A 24,688-nucleotide genomic window follows, 5' to 3' on the forward strand; every position below is an offset into this window, starting at 1 on the left:
TTAATCTTCATCGCTTGAAGGACAATGAGTTGCATAATCAAAATTAGGAAACCCGATGGGCAGTTCTCCCCATTTCTTGAAAATCTCCTTTGTTGTTTTCTTGTCTTCAAAAGCAACCACGAAATTTCTAATCTTTAGACAAGGCAGGTCAAGACCTCGATAAACCATCATATTTCCCCAGGCCTGTAAGTATAAGGAAACCATGTTTCAGACACACTATCATTAGACACGCAAAGACAAACACAAACAACATAAAAGTATGAAAAGAATTTGTTCCTCACTTGTCCACAATCTTTACATATAATTTCCACATTTGTCTGGTAATCAGCATGCTTGTCTTGCAAAGTTCTGTTTTCTCTTATATGGTAAAGATGTCTGAAAAGCAGTCAGAAAACATGAATCAGAATACAGTGGTCAATAGTGACAGCTATTACTGAAGTCAGTCACGGAAAGTAGAAGCAGTAAACCGTCTGACTGTTGTGCACAGACAGAACCAAAGAAAACAGAAAGTCGTATTACATGCTTTTAAGTAATGGCGACATATAAATGTGCTCCATCCCATCTTTTGTAGCATTTTATAGAACCACAGAATCATAGAATCACCAAGGTTGGAAAAGACCTTTAAGATCATCCTTTATTTTATTTTATTTTATTTATTTATTTTTTTTAATATCAGGGGAGATTCAATTCACTTATTTTTCAATATATGAGCACTAATTTCTCAGTAACTCTTCAAAAAGTCTATACAAATTATACCAGTGATATGTCTCAGTGAAAGAACAAATTTGGAAGGCAGTGACTTTGTAGAATAGCTACATAATTAAAAAAGCATGCCTTATTTGTAATGTGTAATACCCATCATAAAATTACTATGATAAACTGAAATTGAATTAAAACATTTTCTTGGCTTCTTAATTTCCATTATAAGTGAGAAAAGAAAGCCACTTCTTGCCATCCTGGCACTGTTTAATATAAGTAAATGTTTAACAAACTAAATAGTGTGACATCTCTTGCAATGGAAATATAAAAAAAAACAAGAACACTAGGAGAGATATAGTAGGTGTGTCACCAGCATGAGTATTCTCCTAATGTACAGTTGTCAATGCACAGATGATCAACTTGTTGTTTATGAGTCACTGTCACGGCTCAGACTTTTATCTGGGGTCTGTCAGTAGTATTACTGAGATTAAGATTTGGCAATATTGGAAAAATCTGTTTATTTTTCCCCTCTCCCAGGGCCTAAAGGATTACAGACCCTGCACAACCTCACTGAAAACAAAATCCTTTTCTGTCTGAAAGAGACAAACTAGTTCATAAACACTTACTGGAAATCTTTTTTCACACTGACATGATGCATATTTTCAATAACTTGTATATCTTCTCCAGAACATATCAGCTTGTGGCAATTCTTGCACAGGAATGTTATTAGTGAAGGGTTTTTCTTAAATGTCTTACGCTGATCTCTCTTTGCCTTCATTTGTTTTTCCATTATACTTTGCAACTGGAAGTCCTGAATCTAGAAACGTACCAGTAAGACAATATTCTAGTGGAATGATCATAACAACCTCATAAATCTAAACACTTATTTCCGGAAATTATAGATCCTTACAAGTAAAACGTATTCTGAAAACTTAATTCAAAATGATATATTCAACAAAAAATAAGCTAATAAGTTATGTCTTCAAAAGGAAAAAAAGACACCATTCATTTTCTCTTTCAGTTACTTTACTGAATTAATCAACAGCACTTTTAGTTGATTTTCCCAACTTACTTCTTTTATCAACAGAAGGCGCAGAAACAAAGATTGGCAAAATTATTCATATATAACAGCTAATATAATTTAAATTTTTCTTCCCTTAATAGTAGAAAGTATTCTTTACAGAAGAATTCCTTTGAAAGCCATCAGCCTTCTTGAATGGAAAAGTGCAGAGCTGTAGCAGATACCTTGTTCAAATACTCTTCTGGCGGCATCTGCTGGACACGCTGAATGGCCTTATACATCATATTTTCACGGAAAATATTTACATCTTCACGTTCAACAGCTCCTGAGCCACTTGAAGCCACAAGTGCATAAGTGCTCTCATCAGCTCGAGCTCGACCACGGGCCTACAATTTGCAAAGAATGCAGTATAAAAAACACAACATTCCCTGCAACATCAAACAACACTTGTTCCTATTTTGGAACAATGGACAGATACAACAGTCTTATTGCAGTCCTTTATGCAATGACTTCACAGAGCATTTTATTTTTTTTTCCACTTAGCCAGATAACGAATCAGCCAATACCATACACTGTTTCTCTATTATCATTGAAGATACCTGTGAAATAGCATTCAGGAGGTTTGTCATTAGCACAACATTTTGCAAAGCACAAATCGTATCCTGTCACCAAAAAAATAAGCATGCATATAAATATCTCAAACATATTTACAAATTAAATGAAAACATAGACAAATTGGTATTATGATATGCAATTATCTCTTTTCAACTACTGGCAAGACAAATGTCTTTATACATTTCATTTATTATATGAATTGGAGAGTTGTAGCCATGTGGATGTATCGTCCAGTGGTCATTAAAGCAATGAATTTGATTGATCACAGGCTGGAAATGCACATAAGCTTAAAAGTCCATCTTCTCCACATTACTTAAAGACAGAAAGTTAGTTTCAACCAGGCCTGCCTCTGGTCACATCCTCTTATCTTTTCTACACCAGGCATAAGACAGCTTACTAGTTGCGTAAAGCTTTAAATGAATTTTACACTGTTCCACGTGGAGGCAAATTTTATATTACGTACAGATGTAGGTATATGATTCACCATTTGTGTATTCCAAGCAAAAAAGCACTTTTAAAAATAAGTTAGGTATGCAAAAAACTCCTACCTGCACCATAGCAATTTCATTGGTGACCAGACCATAGCGAATAACAATGTTACACTCCTTGATGTCTAGGCCTTCCTCAGCTACAGTAGTAGCAATAAGTAAGTTTATACTTCCACCTCGGAATTTATCAATGACTTCCCTTTGCTCATTCTGTAATAATAAAAAATTCAATAATTCAATAATAATAATAATAATAAATACATCAATATATTAACATTCAGTATTAGTTTCTGACATTAGTTTATTGTAATGAAGAGGATTAAAGAATTTTAGTTCAATCGTTTCAGAGTGTAAACATCAGTGACTTCAAAAACTATGTTTAAACATCTTTCGAGATCACAAATGAGGAGTTTCTTTTGAATATGATGTGAGTTTGGTGCCATTTGTGACAGAGGAGGGAGAAGAAACAAATCTTTTAAAGGTAACTGAGCTGGGAACGTTGTAGTTGATGATTCCAATTCAGATATGCTATGAGTTTTGATAATATAGTTCTTTCTTCTATATTTACAAAGTTTCTTAAGTAGTTAATAAGAGGTTCATCTTATTTCATCTTATAGTACAGCCTTCAGTACTTTGAAGTTCCAAAATACTTAAAATTCCCCATAACTGCATTCTGTTGCTCTCCATAGGGGGAAAAAAAAAAAAAAAAAAAAGCAGCACAGTGATTATGCTCATAATAGATAAAGCATCCAAAACACAAACTTCTGAATTAGCTGAACATTTCAAATAAGCTTGAGCAGAAGAATACAAGCATCCTATGCATCCTATTTGTAATAAAGTCATTATTTTTGAGTTAATAATTCACTTTTTTTTTTTTTTTTTTTTTTTAATCTGAAAGGAGATGAAGTAAATGAACTCTGCAGTAAAATCCTTTATGCTTAGATGCTGGAGTAGCAATTTTATGGGGTATAAAACACAGAAAAAGTCTTAGCACATTGAAGCACTTAATTTTGAAAATGTTAAATTATCAGAAAGATGTCTGATGTTAACACAATGGAGAGATGGACCAACTGTTAAATTTTCATTGTGAATTTTGGCAAATTTTCTTTCAGAGATTGGCAGGGTGAAGAGCAGATATAAATTTGTATAAATTGATTAAATGATTATATCAGAAAAAGGCATCATTAACACTGTGGTTCACTTCATTTTTCAATTCAGCCACTAAACTGTAAATTGAATTACTTAACTATCATACTCCTTCTACTGATATTTTGTTTATTTTTTCTTCATATGACTCACTACAAATTGTGACCCTACTGACTACACACACCACTAGGAAACTATTGCCTTTTACTCCTACTGTCACAGAATCCAAGCACCAAAAAAACTTGTTTCTAGTGGAAATAAAATTGAAATATTGTTATTCATCTAAACTACAGCCTCTAACTGTAAGATGCTGGCAGATGAGAAAGCAGAACTCTGGGCTCCAAAATGCAGTCCTTTGTACTAGTACTAAAAAAGAATGTTTTCTCAAAATACGTGCAAGATTTTAACACCATAGTGCATATTTCTGTACCTGAGTCATAGGTTTAGTTTCACTATTGTGTCCAGCACCAATAAGATAATGAGCTTTGATTCCCACTTCTTCAAATTTAGGGTTATCCATAATCCAGTGGTATAGAGCTAAGGCACTTTGTCGAGTCTTCGTGAAAATAATCCCTCTTGATTCTTCAGTCTTTGTAAACTCTTCCATTAAAGTGTTTCGGAGCTTCATTAGCTTCTCATTGTCATATTCTGGCTTTCTAGCCAACTCTTTCAGCTGTTTCTTTTTTGCTTTAAAAGCAGTAGATATGAATTAAGAAAAAGTAACCAAGTAAAATAAAAGCTCTAGAAAAATTCAGCAAGAGCAACTCTACTAAAGAGTTAAATCACAGCTTACCATATTTGCTTAAGTTTAAAAATAACTGAAAAAGTCTTATTTGGAAAAACAGATTAATATGCAGTCATCAGTGCTGATATTTTCCATTTACATTTAGACATAATTTTTCCCTGAAAACTCACAAAAGCAGGAAACTTTTTTGGAAACCTGCAATGTTATGCACCAGGATTGTTGCATTCTTTTCTTTATTGAAGCTTTTATAGACATTTCAGTATGTTCAATGAAAGGCTTGGTGAATGATTCTCTCACACAGGTATTATTGCTCATGATCAGGGAGGATTCATCACACTTTCTTTTTTTAATTTAAAAATTTTAATATTTAAAAACTTATGGTCAAATGACCTTATAAACACAACAATAGCACTTAAAGACGGAGAAGGAAGGCTTGTGTTGACACTACAACCACTTGCAGGTTATTGTGTGATTAATCCACCTTGTTGTGTGAAATGGTACTCATGCTGCAGTAAAATCCATTCTCTTTTGCACCACTCAGAAGCCAACCTATCTCTTATAATTGTAAAGGCAGTAAGAGAAAAAAAAGAGGCTGCAAAGATTACAGCACAAAGGATCGCATAAATCCTCATTCCAAGGTGAATGATTGAAAAAAATGGCAACTACTTTTGGCCTGAAATTTAGCCTTCTGTTTAATTATCTCAGTAACAGCTCTACTTAGAACTTCCAGTCTCCTAGTAAGTAGTGAAATGTTGTGAAATGTTGGTAGAGAGGGCTATTTAAAAAAAAAAAAAAACAAAAAACAAAAAAAAAAAACCAAAAAGCCATTGGACCTTATTTTTGTTCCATTTGCTGGACAAAGTTTTGTCCCTTAGGAGTATATAATGGAATACGCATTCTATCTACCTGTTAGAACATCCTCAGGGACATTTCACTGGAACAAAGGAGAGAACAATTTTTACTTAGAATGAGCATAAAAAAAGTGTCCTTAGGCCAAAACTGAAGAACTTCTACTCCATGTTTGGACATATGGAATCACAGAATGGTTTGGACTGGAAAGGCCCCTAATGACCATCCAGTCCCAACCCACTGCTGTGATCCCACTAGATCAGGCTGCCCAGAGCACCCTCCAACCTGACCTTGAATGTCTGCAGGAATGGTGAATTCACAGTTTCTCCAGGCAATCTGTGCCAGTACTCTCTGAGTAAAGAATTTCTCTCTAAAATCTAACCTAAATCTCCCTTCTTTTAGTTTGAAACCATTCCCCCTTATCCTATCACTATCAGACTGTGTAAAATCACACTGATGTTTAACGTACTTCGTACTTTATGAATTGAGACATTCACATATCTTCATAATAAATAACAGTGCAATTTTCTATGAAGTAATAATCAATGGGCACATGCAAATCGATTTCTAATATTTAAAATTACCATGTATTTCTAGCTTACCATGAAATAAACCCATTAAAAATTCATCTGTTTCATCCTTTTTTGATACTAATGGTTCTTCATCATCATCACTCCCTGCTGTCTTCTTCCTTTTTAGCTCCTTGTAAAAGTTATTTAGGTGATTGTATGCATCAACCATTCGAATGGTATCATTGATTTGCAGTGCATCATTATATTTCTTCAAGTGTTCTGCACAGACACGTTCCTTGCGTTTTTCTTCTTTTGCAGCTAAAGGTTAACAAAATATAAAACAACATTTAAAAATTCCAAAAACAGCAGATAAAGCCAAGGTGCTTTCTCTGTACACTTACCTTTTCTCTCTTCCCTAATCACCCACTGTTCATATGGCTGAGATCCAAACTCGGATTTTGGATAGAGCTGGCAATATTTTTGAATATCTTGCATGATCTCAATAACTCTTTCTCTAAATGGATCCTACAAAGAAATAGATTACTAAAGTAAGTATTTTCTGGCAAGAATAAACACTGGACCTAGCTATTCTGGCTGATACCAAATTAAAAAAAAAAAACTTAAAACCTAAAATATTAAATTCAGAGCCAAGTAAGGTTGCTGCGTGCATTTACAATCATCAAAAACAATAGTTCAAAACATCATAAAAATTGTGCTGCGAATATTATATTTTTAGCACATGTAATGTCAAGGTCTTCTGATCTTCTGAACTATAGAATCAAATATGTAAAACTTTTGTTTCTGTTTCACTTTACTAATACTTTTCCATTCAAATGATGGAAACACATTAAAAAAAAAAACAAACAAAAAAACATATACAAATAGTGCTATGGACCACAGTAGATCTACAGCAAAACATTGTTAGCAAGAATCACAGAATCATCAACGTTGGAAAAGACCCCACAAGACAACCCAGTCCAACCATCCACTCATCACCAATAGCTCTCGCTAAAAAAGAAGAATTTGATATCATTCTTTGAAAGGGAAATGTAATTTCAACAGTAATTTGTTTGATAAAACATACCTTTCTTTTGTCATCTGCAATCACAGTTTTCTTAAATGGATCCTTCACCTGGTTCTTCAGTTGAGAGGCATGCTCTTTAACAGTCATTATTCTGCATGCATCAAGATTGGCACAGATCTGTAAGAAAATAATGTATATTTTTGCTTGGCTTATTTAACATGAAAAATGAGTTAATGCAACATACCTTCTCATTTATATATTGACTTTTTTTTCCAGAATTTTCCGCATTTTTTTCTTATTAGAAAGGCAAACTCTTTGAAGAGAATTTGGGAATGAAAAGTTGCTTTTACTTTTTAGGCCAGAAGTGATTCTTTCACATACGAAAATGTTTGCAGATGAGGGTGCAAAGCAGGTAATTTGAAAAGGAAAATATGTCACCAATACTTCAGAAGAAAATATGTTACACTACAAAACAAATAAATAAAAAGAATAAATAGAATGAAAGAAATGTCATGTTGTTATTCTAACAATCTTGACATATATGTAGAAAATTATTTGAAATGATCTTTCTTGGAACTCGGAGAAAATTTCTACACTAACTGCACAACTGAAATACATTTTTCAGTATTTGTTCTCTCCTGAGAAGACTTGCACATTTAAAGAAATGCTCCTTCCCCCCCCCCCCCCCCCCCCCCATGAAGAGTTGTCTGGCAGGCAAACGTTACAGCATTTGGAGCAGTAAGTATCTATTTGAACTTGCAAATTCAGATTATGTTTCTTTACACAGAAAAGCCAGCATCTTATCATTAAGATTTCACAGAATCTTTTTTTTCCCCCTTTTCTCCTGGCCTGAAAGTTTTTGTCTCAATATACCTCATAATTACATGTATTTCAATAGAGCATAACAGTTTCTTGCAGGTCTTACCTATTCAGTTTCACACTTTGTTACTGTGCAATTTACTAGTCAGGAATCTTCATTGAAGTACTGTGCAAAATTCTATTTCTGTATCACTAATTTAAATCCACTGATTTTCAAGTTAAATAGTTTCTTTCAGAATCACAGCTGTTTTAGGCACAGAATTTAATCAGTTATCTCCAATTGTGTGTTTATGGAACTACATACTACTCCCTCTCAACCAGAAACTCTTAACTGTTGAAAATAAATGAATTTGCTTGCTACCTTCATCTCACAGGTACCTTGTTTTAGCTTGTTTTTAGTAGACAAATTCATTTTTCACTTTCCTGCATCCACATACAAGCAGAGCTTAATTGCTCTGGAAATATAGATTTAAAATACTGTGACCTCTCTAGGACTTAAAATATGCAGTAAATTTTAATCCAGCAATGGAATTTTATTATTATTATTATTATTAATTGATTAATTTTATTATTATTATTAATTTAAAAAATGTATAGCTGCTTTGTGTATTTCTTGCCTTGAATCTCAAGAGTTTTTTTTTTTCAAGGGTGCCAATCCTTTTACTTCTCAATTTATGTAAGCAGCCTTTATCTTTATAGTGATTTCCATTAACTTGTAGTGGGACAATTTGCTGAATGACTCTAAGCTGAATTCCCATGTACACATACACAAAAAAAATTTCAGATTATATATTTGGAGCCCGATGCTATAAAGTTTTACTTCAGCAAAACAACATTTCTTTGGTGATTTGAAAATGAAAGGGCAGTTTACTTTCAGAATATGTTCTTCAGCTTTCGGTTTAGTTTTTGCACCGCCGACTCCAGGTGAGGCTGTAAGTCCCAGAATCTGAGGCTGTGGAATCAAAGGTTTGTTTTCTTTTGCCTGCTTTCTGTTCTTGATCTTATCTTTTAAGTAACGTCTCATGATATTGTTGTAAACACCTTCCTTTTGAGTGTGATGGCACTCATCAATAATGATGAGTGAAAAATCTGGGGGAAAAAAAACAAAACGAAATAATTTTCTTTCAAATGTAAAATTGTTTGAATAAGTCTTCTTACAGATAAAGACAACGTTGAACTGATTGTTTATATGAGTACTAATTGCATTTGAAATATTCTAGTAAGAAGTGGATGGACCTGTATATATTTAATGAACTTTGGAATCTTTTCTGCACTCTTGATGTGCAAAGTACAACTTCCTTAAACAGTTGTAGAAGACTTTATAAAGCAGCCTGAATGTAGTTAGAATTAACCCTACTAACGTTAGCAAAATGGTAAGATTTTAAAGGATCCAACTTTTATGACAGATTGGCTTCTTTCTTGTGTGTCACTGTATTTCCCAAACTACTTACTACATATGTATTTCTAGTAATTTTTTCTAAATTCATTTATGGCCCCTGTATGATGTAATTCAATGTTCTACTAAGCTCAGAAACAGCAATCAGTAGAGCTTATTTGCATGATGTTGTACTTGAGCTATATAAAATGGGAAGTACAAGTAAATGCAAAAGTCTAATTTGGCTTGAAAAACCTGCATGCTCATTATCTAAGGTCTGGTTTTGACTCTCAGAGTACAGCTTGCATTTGTACAGTCAACTGAAAAAAACATTAATTACTGAATCTGGCACACTTTTAATCTGTAGTTTTCCAGAACAGTCATACTTCCAGCCCTTCTGTAAAAATGTCAGAATAAAAAAACTTGCCTGACAAGTGGACACCTTCATCTTCTTCAGTGGCATTTAGCAGTGAATTCTCCAGGATCTGTGCTGTACAAATGATGACATCATTTCTTTTGACAACTTCAGGAAATGAGATTTTCAGCTCAGAATCACCACTTAAACCAATAACTTGATACCAGCGTTTCAGGAATGGATTAAACTCCTTTCGTAAATGCTGTTCCACTAACGGCACCTGAGGAAAACAGTTTCCAAAGAATTTAAATCAGAATATATGTAGAACTAAAAATACGTGCTTATTTGTAACAGATGTAAGGTGAGTGTACTCTGTAAAATATCTTTTAAAAAACAAATAAATAAATAAACATCCCCTTATTCACTACGGAGTAGGATATAAAAAAAAAAAAAAAAAAAAAAAAAAAAAAAGGAGAAATAAACACTAAAAATCCACAAACCAAGCCCTCCCCTGCAATTGTTCCTATGAGAACTTTCTGACCCAAGAACTTTAGTTTAGCTGTGTCTTAGAAAGAACAAACTATGCATGCTCCAGCTCTTCAGCTGCGCTTATAACATACTGTCAATTCTATTCTCATGGGAGGATATAGATATCTTTTAATCTTTAAAGGAACTTCTTAAATGCATTTATATACTTCAATACCATAATAAGAGAAGTTTGGTTCAGATTATCCACTCTGAATTTAGCTGTAAACATTACAGTAATTATCAGAAAATCTGACAAGATATTACTTAACTAGTGCAGCTCCTTAGATGGCCTTCATTACTAAATCCGAACAGATAAGGTGAAAAATACATTTTAAAATGTTATTTTAATTAATCCTAACAATAATAATACTTTTTATCAATTATGTAGTTATGAGGACACAGTAAGTGGGTAAATTCCCACTTGCACAGCATTAAATCAAAATAATTTATGTTTGCACCCATATAATGGAGATGACAGTCTAGGGCTGTATGACTTCAAACATAGCTACATCTGCAGAAGTTGGGAAATGTATTTACATTCACTTTAGAAGTTTCTTACTAACAGTGCACAAGGTTTGAAAAATACTATTTTTGAAGAGACCAACATACCTTATTAACAAGTACTATAACTTTTGCTGGCTCTGATGCTTTTTTCTTCTTATCCAAGTGATCTTTGGTAATGTAAACAGCCACTCTGGTCTTGCCACTGCCTGTAGGGAGACATATTATAATATTCTCCCCATTCAGTGCTGGTTTTGCAACTTCCATCTGGTAATCTCTCAGGGTGAGATCTGGCTCAGGTGAAGCTCTGCCCTCTGCTTCATCTTCACCTAAGGGTACAAAGAAATTTAAATATCAAACAGGAGGCATTTATCAGAACAACAAACAGCTGAAAAATGTAAAAAACATTAATTTACTGTGAGATGCATCTTATGAATAAAGAGAAACGTGGCATATGAGCATAAGAAATGCTGTTCTGTGGACCTGTACAACTCCAGATCAGAACTGCTTTACATCCAGCCATCTATCATGGTAGGTGGAATTAGCCACTGCACATCTTCACTCATGTACATTGATATGCTTTCTATCATGTATGAATTCAAATGATACAATTCAGTACACTGAAAACAAACAAACAAAAAAAGCGCTCAGAGCTGCAGTTTTTGTAATACAGGCAATCTTATGCGATGCTCTTATTTAGTTTGTTGCAAGTGAACTAGCTTTCTAAATATTTCCCAGAGGAAGAAAAAAAGAAAAAAAGATGGAGCCTTAGAAAGAAGATATAGGGACTACTTAAAAATTGATGAAGAGAGTCATAAAGTATGAAGATCAAATAGATGAGAAAATTCAATTGCCCATACAAGACAGAGCTAACTGCAGAACATGACCATCTATTCATGGTAGACTGCCCTGCTTCCAGACTCACTCATACAAAATTCAGTCTCAGCTGATCAATAAAAGGCCATGCACATTTACCACCCAAAGGCAAAACCTTCCATCAAAACACAAAATGTAGCAGCAGAGAGTCCAGATTCATCATTCACAGGTAAAACGAACAACATTCAAAGGTAAAAAAAAGGATAATTTCACATAATTTCAGGCAGCGAGAAAACTGTGTCAGGTCTCTGAGCTTATATATTTTTAGGAAGTCAGAAATCATATATATGAATATAAGAAGCATTTATTTCAATGTAGTCCTGGGCATATTTTCTTTCTACAGGTATGTTTAAATTTGCCTGAATGTGTACCATCCTCAGTGAAAAAGAGACACAAATTCTACTAGACTGAAAATGAAGATAAAACCCTATGGCTGTATTTCCTGATGATACTAAATGAAGAATCATGGGGCTTTTATTACCACTGATACATCATACACGAAAGAAGTGTTTTTCTAGTACCTCTTATTCCATTCAATAAAATTAAACTAACAAGAAGTAATGAAGCTTGATAAAATATTGATAAAATATTGCTGATGGAAACACCTGAATACCATTCCTAAGTGTTTTTTGCTTGTTTTGCCTTTTAGCGTGAGTGCAGTACTACCTGGAACACAGGGAAATTTACACCAGAGATTACTGGCTGTCACTTATCTGACTTCTACTACTCTCTTTTGAGGAAGAATATTGTTTGCTTTCTGGTTGACTAAATCCAATAGTTCAATCATATTGAAACTAGCACTTTATCACCCATCTGTTTAGTTAAATTTCAGTATCCTAACATCCTCAACTAACTGTCTATGCCTAAAAAATATTTAACTTATCTGCCTCCTACTTTCCTCAATCCCTCTAAAGATAAAGGTAAATACAGAAATCTTTTCAGAAGATATGACTCCATTAAAGAATTTTAATCATGCACAGTACGACTTTACGGAAGCTGTCTGCCTTCATACAGTGCTCATATAAACTGCTGCTCTAGCCTAAAAGAAACATAATAATTATTCTTCTATTGTCCTGATTCCAACGCTTTTCTTGAGTGTAAAATGATACTTGCACTGTAACTAAAACTACATGATTATTTGCTTTAAAATGCCACATAAGATTACACATAAATGTCTTCATTAATACATGGCAAAATTTCGAATTATAAAATGCATAAATATAAAAAAATTCCATCTTTATCTCGTTAGCTATTCCTCTCATAGTTTTTAAAATGAGTTTACTAGGCTCCAATAAAAAGCATTTTTTTTTTTTAATATATTTTTTTAAAACCCAAGCATAAGCAAAACAAACAGAAAACAGTAAGTGCAAAAGAAAAAAAATCTGTTCTGCACTCTTCACATAACTGTAGGGATTTATTTTTTTCTACTGAACTACTGGATGTAGCCAACGCCAAATTCACTTAGCAGATTTTCCAGAGAAGTCTTAAAGGATGGTGACATACGTATGTGTGGACACATATCAGTAACCTTTTTAAGCTCGATCAACTGATACTCTGTGTGACCACAAAACACAGCTTTCTGTGTCCTGACATTTCATGTGACATAGTGAGGAAAAAGTCCAACATGAGCAACGACTCACCTCAGCTGACACAAAAATGCAAATTATATTCCTTAGAGCTAACAATATACAGGCTAAAACCCTATCTCTAGGATAGCAATTTAGATTTGACATACCTTGAACTTTCTGAGTACTTGTAAAATACATTATTTTTAATATTAAAAATGGTTGAAACTATTTTAAAGCATTTCCAGTAAACACTTTTCAGGCATATGATATATAACAATTACATTGACGTTATTGGACTAGTTTTTTTAGTCAGATTTTGCTAGTCAGGCATACAGATTTTTCTTAATCCTTGTACAAGACACTAACTCAGAACAAACTTTGTAAATGCTAGACTCAAAAAGAAAACTGATACTTGAATTCTGTGTAGGCAAAAACTGATTGTTCATAGTGGTGGCCAGCTGTAAGTGCATTCTGCCTGAGGTGCACTGATTTGGTTGCTTTCACAAATACTTCTACTAAATTGTTTAGGTCCAAAGGTTCATTATGGTTCTTACAGGTACCTAGGAAATGCTTCTCCTCAACCTATAGATGCCTCTAAAACCTGTCCTATTTATTCTCTTTCACTGCCCCATGTAGGAGCCAGGAACAATTTAGCTTCTGTTAGAACAAAAGAAGCATATATATGCAGCGGTATCTGTACAGACGACCATGCTAGATTACTTCTGGAAGTACCTTCTAGCCTATGTATTTCCATTCTGCATCACTGACCATTTGTACGATGACAATACGGCAAAACTTAGAGGATCCCAATAAATTAAGTCTTTGGGGGCCTGAACTTAAGTTCAGACCCATTGAACTGGTACCCATTTTCCAAAAAAATAAGAAGTTTGGCACTTTCAGTTTGCTGCGGGAGTTCATCTAAAAGTTTCCATCAATTTTTGTTTTAGCCCATTCACAGAGTGCCTGTGCTCCAAGCTTATTTTGCAATCACTGAACAACAAAAAAGAAGCATACCTGAATCACTGGTCAGGCTGTTCTGTCCCAGGTTTTCATTCAAGTTACTGACACTTGCATCTCCTACAGCGCCAAGTGATTCTAAGTAAAAAACAGAAATAAATGTGGTGTGGTATATTTGCTATACAAATATAAATAGCTAATATGTGTGTAATTTGCTCTCTCTCTCTCACTTGTCAAAATAGGCTAGACAAATGTCTGGAAGGGATGGCTGAGGTCTAATTTCCTTTCTTGCTGAAGAAAACATGGAACGAAAAATAAAGATCAAAAATACTGCAGAAGAAAGGCTCATTATTAAGTGTACTCAGCATTTATTTTTTCCTTGCATGAAAGTAAAGTACATGACTACCTGCACAATCATCTGTAGTCCTATGTTCCTTTTCAGAAGAGGGTGAAGAGTAAAAAAAAAAAAAAAAAGGAAAGAAAGAATAACGTGTTGGATAGGACATGCTGGCAATGCTGCTGGCAAACTGAAGACAAACACTCTCTTATTCTATTTACGCTGCACATGTTGTATTCGTAGTAGAAGAAAATCAAATCCAGGACTGTGATTTTTTTTTTTTTTTTAAAAATCTTGTTTTTTTTTTAAACAGGTTTTCCTTCATATAACATAAAAAGCAAAAATCATAGGTCTGAAGTAAAGAAAAGCAGAAAGATTATTATTATGTCCTCCAAAAGCAGAGACAAAAATTCTGTTAACTTTGCAGAAAACTTCGACACCACCAGAGAAATACAGCAAGTTTTCTGTTGATATTCTAATGTTAAGCTCTCCCTCTGCTGGGCAATCGATATATTGCACAGATAATTTTTTTCAAGCCACAAAGACAATTTATACAGATTTTTGAAAACTCAGTCATTTTAACACCTGAAGAGACAAACAATTCTACTAGAAAAATCTTCCGCACACAAACTTATCCTGCACTGTTTGTCAGCTTACCTGCAGCACTCTGAAACTCAGTTCATACGTGCATAACAAATAAAACAGTAATAGCGAAATATTTTTGCAATAGTTGTCATTTTGGGCTGCAAGCACACACATTGCTGGCTCATGCTGAATCATTCATTCACTGACACTCCCAAACACTTCTCCTCACACTTGCTCTCAAGCCATTTGTGCTTGAGATCACCCTGATCCAGATGCAGGACCTTGCACTTGGCCTTGTTCAATTTCATAAAGTTGGTATGGGCCCACCTCTCAAGCCTGTCCAGGTCTCTCTGGATGGTATCCCTTCCCTCTAGTGCCAAACAGTGTGTCAAATTTACCACACTGCTTGGTGCTGTATGCAAACTTGCTGAGGGAGCAATTGATCCCATTGTCCAAGTCACCTACAAAGATGCTAAGTAACATTGATCCCAACACTGATCCCTTAGAAACACCACTTGTTACTGGTCTCTACTTGGACACTGAACCATTGACTGCAACTCTCCGAGTGCAACCATCCAGCCAATTCTTTATCCAGTGAGTAGTCCATTCAGCAAATCCATTTTTCTCCAATTTGACGACCAGGATGTCATGTGAGATAGTGTCAAATGCTCTGCACAAGTCCAGATAGATGAGGTCAGTTGCTCTTCCTTTATCCACTGATGCTTTAATTCCATCATAAAGGCCACCAAGTTTGTCAGGCATGACTTGCCCTTGGTGAAGCCATATTGGTTACCACCAATCACCTTGTATTTATTTTCCAACTGCCTCAGTAGGGCCTTCAGGAGGCCTACTCCATGATCTTGTCAAGCTGTGATCTTGTCAAGATGTGAGACTTGACTGGCCTTCAGTTCCTTGGATCTACTTTTTTTCCTTTCTTGAAAATGGAGGTTATGTTTCCCCTCTTCCAATAAACAGGAACTTCACCAGACTGCCATGACCTTTCAAATATGATGGATAGTGGCTTGGCAACTTCATCTTACTGTTCTCTCAAAACCTGTGGGTTGAGTCCCATAGACTTGTGCACCTTCAGGTTCTTTAGATAGTCTCAAACCTGATCTTCACTTACAGCAAGCAGATCTACTTTCTGCATCTTCTTACCATTGCTTTCTTAGGTGGTATGGCTAGAACCCATGCCAGTGAAGATTGTGGCAGAGCACCTCAGCTTTCTCCACATCCCTTGTGACCAGGTCTCCAGTTTCCTTCCAGAGTGGGTCCACATCCTTACTGACCTTTTTATCATTGATATGCAAATATATATTCATTTATTTATAAATAAATAGGTATATAAAATAGCTATGAACCATCATCATCCATAGAATGGGCAGAAGTATTAAAGACTTAAAGCACATAAATAAAGAAGCTGGTTTCCCAGAAATCACTGCAATTGAAGGAAAGGCACTTAAAAATATATTCACGGCAGGAGCATGATTTAAATAAATATTCCCAATTATTATGTAACAGTATGCATTTAATGTCATCTGAAAAGAATGCACTGTCTTATAGAAGGACAGAAGAATAGAAATAATCTTTATTCTAGAATAGATATATTCTGTTCCATATAGACAGAAGAAAAATATCATTAATCATAATGCATGTTCCAAGACCTGACACACTACTGAGGAGCATTAACAGGAATTCCAGTGCAGAACATGACACTGTTGTATCTCAACTTTCTAGGAATCCATTCAGTTAGAAAAGAGAAGATAGGACTAAAATTATATTTATCTAATCCACGATCTCCCCTCTAACAAGACCTACTGAAAGATGCACATGCAACAGAGAATATGTATTCAAAAAGCATTCAGTGCAGTTACAATCTGAAGGATGCATTACAAAATCATCTCTCAACATAAAATATTGGTGGTAAAGACAAATGTAGAATATTCATCTTCCAAAGGAAAGGTGAGAGAACATTATGCAATAGCAGTAGCATAGTATTCCCCTTTTTCAGTTGTGACAATTCTCTTGAAATATTTTAAAAGAAAATAGTAGTCCATTCCAAAACCATGAAAATAGAAGGTGATATTCTAACCCCTGCATTCAGCATTTTCACTAGCTTTCCTTTACAATGCTGCTTATATACTAAAACAGTGTAATGCACAGAAAGATTTTCAGTCACTTTGCATTAACAAATAAAAAAGGATACAATGGAATGCAGTGAAGAACATAGACCTATGCAACATAACTTTTTTTTAGAAAGTCTCTCTTACCTGTCCTGTGCTACCTTATGCCTTAGAATAAGTTTCAAAGACTGAAAAACAGCAGTGATGTACCAAGAATAAACAGCTTAGTAAAACTGTTCATACTTTCAAATTAATGAGCAGTTTCTCCATTCTGAAACATTAAGGGGAACACTTTGTAAGACATTACTGAAACTGATGCTTAAAAATCAATCAAGTGGTACCACCTTATAGTAACTCCAAGGTTACTACAAATCAGATTTTCATAGAATTTATTTGTTCCAGTCAACTTCATTTTATGAAACAGGTCTTGAAAAACAGAGCTGTTAATTCTTTAGAATTAACTTCTTTATACTGGTAACAGAAATCTTAGTCTATGTGTTTTCATCTTCAGACCTTGCAAATTTAACTGCTTTTGCACTGTATTTTGTGCATGAAATTTCTAATCTGTGTTTTTGTACATGCAGTTATCTTTCTGAGGCTAAATTACTTACTTCTACATTTTCTTTATAATCTTAATATTCTTATACCTCTCCTTTACTCCCTCTGCCTAATCTACAGCTATAAAAGAGTCAGGGGAAAATTTAGATATAGTGCAAATTGTAATAAAATGAAGTGATTTGAAAAAGCTTCTTCCTGTAGAAATTTGTTCCATCTCAATACAGAGAAGACTGGTGGGAGCATAATGCAAAACATCTGACAACACCAAACTGTAAAGTGAGCGGTCTCCTAGTCATATGCAAAATGGATTAGGGTTTCCAGCTGTATTTTCACCTGCCTGGCCTAGAAATAGTCTTATGAGATTACGAGAGAGGTTGTAAATGAAAAAATAAAGAGGCTTGATTAACACTTCTGTTTGTGTGTACAGGTGAATTGAGATTGAAGCATACTGCACTTCAAGATAGCTGAACATCAGCATAAGTTCCTCTACAGCCATCTTCACACAATGCTGTCTCCTAACAGCCCTTCCCATCTTGAATCTACATGACTGTTTTAGATCAGATCAGAAGTGTAAATTAAAAATGAATCTGACAATTGTCCATACTTCATATTAGCTGGTTTGGATTGCTAGAAAAACTCCCCTCAGATGAAACCAAATGAGATTGTATTCTAGCCACTTGCAGACATGCAGCCCACACCAGACTGAAATCAATCAAACTGCCAGAATTAACACTGTACATACATCTTTAGCACCCACTATTTCACTGAACAGATCTGTTCAACTTCACAAATTGCTAGTAAAGACATACTCTGCCTATTTAACTTCACTACAATTCATTGAATAAACCATAGTTTTCAGGCTAGAATTAGCTTGTAGTAGGCTACTTAACAGCTAATTGTTCTAGCTAGCTAACAAGAGTCATGCATGGGATCCTGGGTAACTGGATCTAGGGGTGGGTGGAAACCCTGCCCACAGCAGAGGTGTTGGAACTATACAATCTTTAAGGTCCCTTCTAACCCAAACCTTTCTAACCGTTCTGTGATTCTGTGAAAATCTATCTTCAGCAAAGCTACAATTAAAATCCTAGGCCTTGCCCTGAAAGCACCTGACTAAGATTAAGACCTGATACTCAGTCAGATCCATTCTAAATCATTAATAAACATTTGATACCTCTACTTTATAATGCCAAAGTATGTTCTAATACAGGAAAAACAAGCTGATATTTCTGCTGCAGTTAATAATCCACTACTTGTTATAAATCATAGTGATATGCTCTTACGAGCACTCTAAACAAAAAATAAACTACTACTGAAAGGTTGCAGTTTTCAGAGCCAAATTTTTCTTGATGTGTTCACATTTGACAAAAAAAAAAAAAAAAAAAAAAAAAAAGAGAAAAAAAAAAGAGCAGCCTTAGCTGTCTTACTCCTTTGGCTGAGTAAGCCCACTAAAATAATTTCAGGTAGGATTTATCTCAGTTTAAACCATTATTTGAGCTGCATCTGAACTTGTAACAGATATGAATGGTTCCTTAATCACACAACATATGTTTGAATCATCAGCTCCCAGTTATATCTGGAAATTGCTGCTGGTTGTTGCTACTGCTTATAATCAACTCCCTAGGCACATTTTTAAAAGTGGATCCATATGAACAACAGGCCACGAAAATTTCTTGGCACGCCCTCCTAAGCCAGTCTGTACCATGCCAGCAAATTCATGCTGAACTAGCTCAGTCTAGTTACAGTAGGTAAGGATTTTTTCATACCTTTCTAATTAATATCTTTTAATTAGTTCAAGTATGGCCATGTTTTTGTTCTAGAGCAACCCCATTAAAGTGAAGTGAGCAAATTTAAAGAACTATCCTCCAAAATTAGTGTTGATGACAACTGATAGGAAGAAATGGAAATCACTGCTTCCAAGGAATCAAGATCTGATTTTTCCATTCATTCTCTTTGACAGTAGCGTATGTTCCTGATTTTTTGAGCAAGATGAGAGCTAACGAACTGGGAACATTCTTTAAGTTACTTCCAGTAAAATTTAACTACTACCAGCACAAAACACCAATTGGTAGACATACCTGAAACTACAGAGTTCTTTCCAACAGAAGTTTCTAATACACTGCTGTCTCTGACAAAACTGTCATCTGATTTTTCTTGCTGTTTCAAATCCTCCGTTACAGCATGTCCATGTTGGCTTGCATCTTCTGTTTCTTTGCTTGTATTGTTCTTCAACTCATTTTCTTTATTCTCTGTTCCTAGAAAGTAAAAATGAAATTCCATGGCTCTATAAAAAAAAGTGCATCTTTTAGTGTGGAGTAGAGAAAATACACAATGGCATGACATATGGTCTTGGCAAAGATGCCAGTTTGGAATTTTTATGTTTTTATAAATGTTTATTAATAAAGTTGTTGGTCATAAATCTCTAATATTTGTGGTCACGGTGAAGACTGGAAAATTGAACTGTGGACTAGCCCTTTTCAATTCCATCAGTTCTATAAGCTCATAAATGAATGTACCTTGGAGCAGGACTTCCGAACTTCCCCATAAAACAGAAAACAGAGAGGTTTCCCAAAATGTCTTCCCATCTTCTATTTCTGAGTCTTATTCCAAATACAGGAAACATTTTTCTTTGTCTTCTCTGTTGTTTTATTATTAAAGATATTTAAGAGTAGGCATATCCCAAAGGCAAAAAATGCAGTTCAATATACTGTAAATGCTTTTTGTAAAAACCGCAGTTTTTTCAAAAAAGAGAAAAAAAAAAGAACAACCTTAGCTGTCTTACTCCTTTGGCTGAGTAAGCCCACTAAAATAATTTCAGGTAGGATTTATCTCAGTTTTAACTATTGTTTGAGTTGCATCTGAACTTGTAACAGATATGAATGGTTCCTTAATCACGCAACATATCATCAGCTTGAAGTTTGAATCAGTTTGAATCATCAGCTCCCAGTTATATCTGGGAATTGCTGCTGGAGTTGTTGCTACTGCTTATAATCAACTCCCTCGGCTCATTTTTATAAGTGGATCCATATGAACAATTTCTGTTCATATGAAGTTCTGTTTTCTGGACGTAAACTCAATTACTTTGTAATTAGAAATTAAAGAATTTATTAGATTGATTCTATTCCAATTTTTTTTTTTTTTTTTAAATATAGTTCTGAATTTCTGTGTGCAGGTATTTGCTAATAGTAACCTATTATACTGTAACCAACCGTTCCTGTTCAACCAGAAACGCTACACTGTATAAACACAGCTCTCCTTCCAAAACAGCAAATGAGCCTATCTTTTATGTCTACCTTCTTTGACTTTGTAGCAGTAGAAGTTTCAAAAATCATACCCTTTACACATCTACAAATGTAGAGGACTGTTTACACAGAACATTACTTATTGACTGGTAAGAACAACACAATTTATAAGTTATGTGTTAATCTGTGCAATTTCTTTTAAAACCTGCTTTGTCCAAGATTACTGAGAAATTCTAGAAAACACATTCATTCAGTATTGCATCAAGCAACTGAATTAAATTTAACTTTTACACTACAAAAATCTGCACTACACTGAAAAATCAGAAATGTAAAAATTTGAAATAATTGAAAATAAAAGTATAAAGATAAATTTTGTAATTACTGCATTTGACTTTCATCCAGAAGCACCTTCTGAGTCTCTAACTTGGTTGACTTTGTTCTACTTACTAGACTTTTTGAACACCTTCGAACTGCATGATTGAACACAGCAGCTGCCTATCTGTGTTTCACAGAGGCTGATTCCTGTCCTCAGCTAGAAGAAACATCTTAAAACATAGTCCCACATGCAGCAATAACAACCACAGAGGTTGGTGAGCTTCTGAAGCAAGAAAGCTAAAGCTGTTGAATGTGAAATCTGTTAAAAATGTTAGTCTCAAAGATCTTAAAAAGCTGAGTTTAAAAAGGGAAATTCGGGGACTGCTTATTTTTTTCCCCATATTTTAGCATCTAGGGGATAATAATTCTTCAACATTGTAATTATTGCATGGGGATATAAAGAAGTAACCAAAAACTTTGTAAAACATGCTACAAAGGAAAAACTAATTCAAATCTTGAAGAAGTCAAGAAAAGAGTTATTTGTTTAAAATAATCATCTGAATATTTATGATCATTATAAAATACACATTCAGAACCAATAGGCTACAAAAGGTAAGGGTTCAGTTTAATTTTGGTCATATTGTTATAATCATACTATTCTTAATAAGGATTTTTTTTAGTGTTCAAGAATCTCTTGAGTTAGCCATTAAAAATTTTAATTTGTAATCCCGCAATGAGAGCCTTGTCTTGTTTCCTAACTAATAATTAAAAAAAAAAAAAAAAAATTTAAAAAAAAAAAGAAGTACTCATGGAATAAGATGGTTACCTCCTGTATTTCCACTTAAATCATCTGCAAGGCTTTCATGTTGGGTTTCTCGTAGAGCAACCAAAAACTGAGAGAACCAGTCCTTCTTCTGCACTATTCTGCTCAACAGCTCCCTTGCACCATCTCTGTTCCCACGACTGTCAGTAACAGTCTCAATCTGGTGAAAATAAACAAACAAACAAACCCTAAGACAGGATTTTGTAATAGTTCAATAAGTTAGTACGAATAGTATACATGCATGGGTTGATCTGAAAGCAATGCCTTCTATTTATTTCCACAAAAACTAAAACAGATAGAGAGAGCACAATAACACTACTTGATACAGCAAATTCTCACTGTTTCAGCATAATCATTTCCATTAGCTCTGCATTTTCACCAGCGCTGAACAAGAACCTGAATGCTGCAGGGGATGAAGGGCAATGTCAGTGGGTGCCATTTTTTCTGCATGGAGGAATTTAATGGAACACCTTTGCTTCATCCACACTTCTACATCAGATGCCATTTTGTCAGTCTGCTCCTCCACATCCATCACACAGCAACAACACATAATGGAATACTGGTGGGAAGGTTCACCCTCTACTGCCATACCACCAACATACACCTCTGACACTGAGGGCCGCAATAATAAAATAGGAGGCATTACTTTTGGAGCAGACCTCGTAAAACACGTGACTTGAAATTTAATTTGAGAGACTGGTAATGCTTAAAATTGTTATAGTAATAACTGTTATATAATAATAATTTTTATTTTGCTATGATAATTGTTGTTCGCACTGGTTTCAAGATTAACCATCTTGGATTAAGGAGAAGTGATGCAACACAGCCTACCAGAACCCAGACCTCATCTCTAACATGACTTCATAAACAAGGTGGAAAGTGTCCCTTCTCAAATACTGAGAAGACAGAACATAATAATACAATATAATAAAATAATAGAGTAGCCTGTTAAAAGTGACTGTTACTCTGCAACAAACCACAGAAAAGCTCTCCAAGCTTGTGACACACAGAATCGGGCACATTATCACAAGGGGGAAAAAAAGCACTGCTCCAAAAGCAGAGCTGCCTGGGACAGGTGTTGAGATTTCCAGAAGAATGCCCTTAGGGTTCAACAGTCATCATTCCCGATATGCAAGAAAATGGGCAGGCGGAACAGCTGACCTAAATTAGGCTGAACAGTGTGAAAACCTCTTGAGTTAGACTGAAGGGTGTGAGAACTAGGAGCAGGGAAAAGTAAACAGAAAGCAGCAGCACTGCTGGGGGATATCATTAAGAAATCCTCTGCCTCATCAATGTTGAAACTGGCTGGGTTGTGAAGGGTAATGAAGGAGACTTAAGTAGAAACAAAAGCAGCATAATCAGGGAACATACGCCTTTGTTAAGGAATGGATCCTCCTAAAAGACTGTCTCTGGCACAGTCTGGCCCTTTCTGCTTCCTGATCATCATCAACCAGATGAAATTAAACACGTGACCCTCATTTAACTGAGATGGCACACTAAACTACTCTACAGATTTACACAAAGCTCAAAAACCATGTCGTTCAACCATTAGTTTACCAAGTTTTGCCTTATTGTTATAGCAAATACTACATATTTTCATTTCAGACACCGTTTGGGGGGGACTCCACTGTTTTTGGTTTCAAGGAGGTTTCACAGTAATTCAGGAAAGGCATTCCCAGACAAACAGCCAACATATGGCATATGCTTTCAAAGTTAAGCCTTGCTCTTTCTTGCCAAACTGATATTTTTGCCCAGCTTCACAGTCTGCTAATGGGAATGATGTTCCTTAGCGAATCTAAAGCAGAAAATAAAGGTGAGGCAGGTCTTGTTTTAATTCAGGTATTCTCTAGGACTTCGCAGAAGAAAGGTCTGCGTCAAAATGACAACAGTAAAGCTGACCACATTCCTTTCACTTACACACTGGTCTTTTCTTACCTATGGCATTGTCATATCCTGGGTGCTAGCTGGCATCCTTACTGCTGCTGGCCTACTGCAAACAGCCTTCACTGGCTTACTTGGAGCTTCTTTACCAAGCTAGCTTATGCACATTCTTTTCTGCTCTTGCAAGCCCACCTGTTGCTACTCTCCACTCAACAGCCCCTAGGAGCGGCTGAGCTCTGTTGGGCTGCCAGTACGGCTCACCTACCCCAACCAGGTCCTCCTCCTGAAAGATGCCCAGCTCCAGGCACTTCGCAGCCACCTGTCTGGTCTGCATGTTATCCACCAGCGTGCCGTGCAGCAGCTGCACCAGGTGCACGCAGAGGTCGTGGTCGTCCTCCTCCCGGGGCGAGGGCAGCTGGCTGGGGTTCACGTAGCAAGCGGCCAGGTCGCAGCCTCCTTTCTTCAGCGCCAGTAGGAACTCAGTGTACCAGCCGCGGTCGCGGGGGCCGCGTTCCACGGCGCGCAGCAGCTCCTCGGCCCCCTCCACCTCGCCGCGCTGCAACGCCGCCGTCCGCACCTTTTCCTTCTCCTCTGCGCTCAGCGAGGGCAGCCAGTCCAGCACCGGCTGCACTCGGATGCAGCGCTTCAGCCGCGGCCTGAAGCAGGAAATCATGTAAAGAAAGCGCTCCTCTCGGCACTCTTCCGACATCGCTGCGCTGTAGACCGGCTCTGCTTCTGCCGGGAGCGGG

General features: G+C 35.7%; 1 protein-coding gene across 1 annotated transcript; it reads right to left on the reverse strand.

Annotated features, from left to right (window-relative positions):
• Positions 1-24,648, reverse strand: IFIH1 (interferon induced with helicase C domain 1; the record flags this gene model as incomplete). The annotated part of the gene is made up of 16 exons (XM_079539104.1): positions 1-183; positions 282-375; positions 1,326-1,516; positions 1,945-2,106; positions 2,884-3,033; positions 4,400-4,656; positions 6,166-6,393; positions 6,477-6,600; positions 7,160-7,276; positions 8,790-9,007; positions 9,721-9,928; positions 10,786-11,006; positions 14,136-14,216; positions 19,757-19,933; positions 22,062-22,218; positions 24,205-24,648. The coding sequence occupies 16 exons, from the start codon at positions 24,646-24,648 to the stop codon at positions 1-3; spliced, it is 3,012 nt and encodes a 1,003-aa protein (XP_079395230.1).
• Positions 24,649-24,688: the final 40 nt, after the last annotated feature.

The sequence above is a fragment of the Tetrao urogallus genome (assembly GCF_951394365.1).
Source record: "Tetrao urogallus genome assembly, chromosome: 8".
Classification (NCBI taxonomy): Eukaryota; Metazoa; Chordata; class Aves; order Galliformes; family Phasianidae; genus Tetrao; species Tetrao urogallus.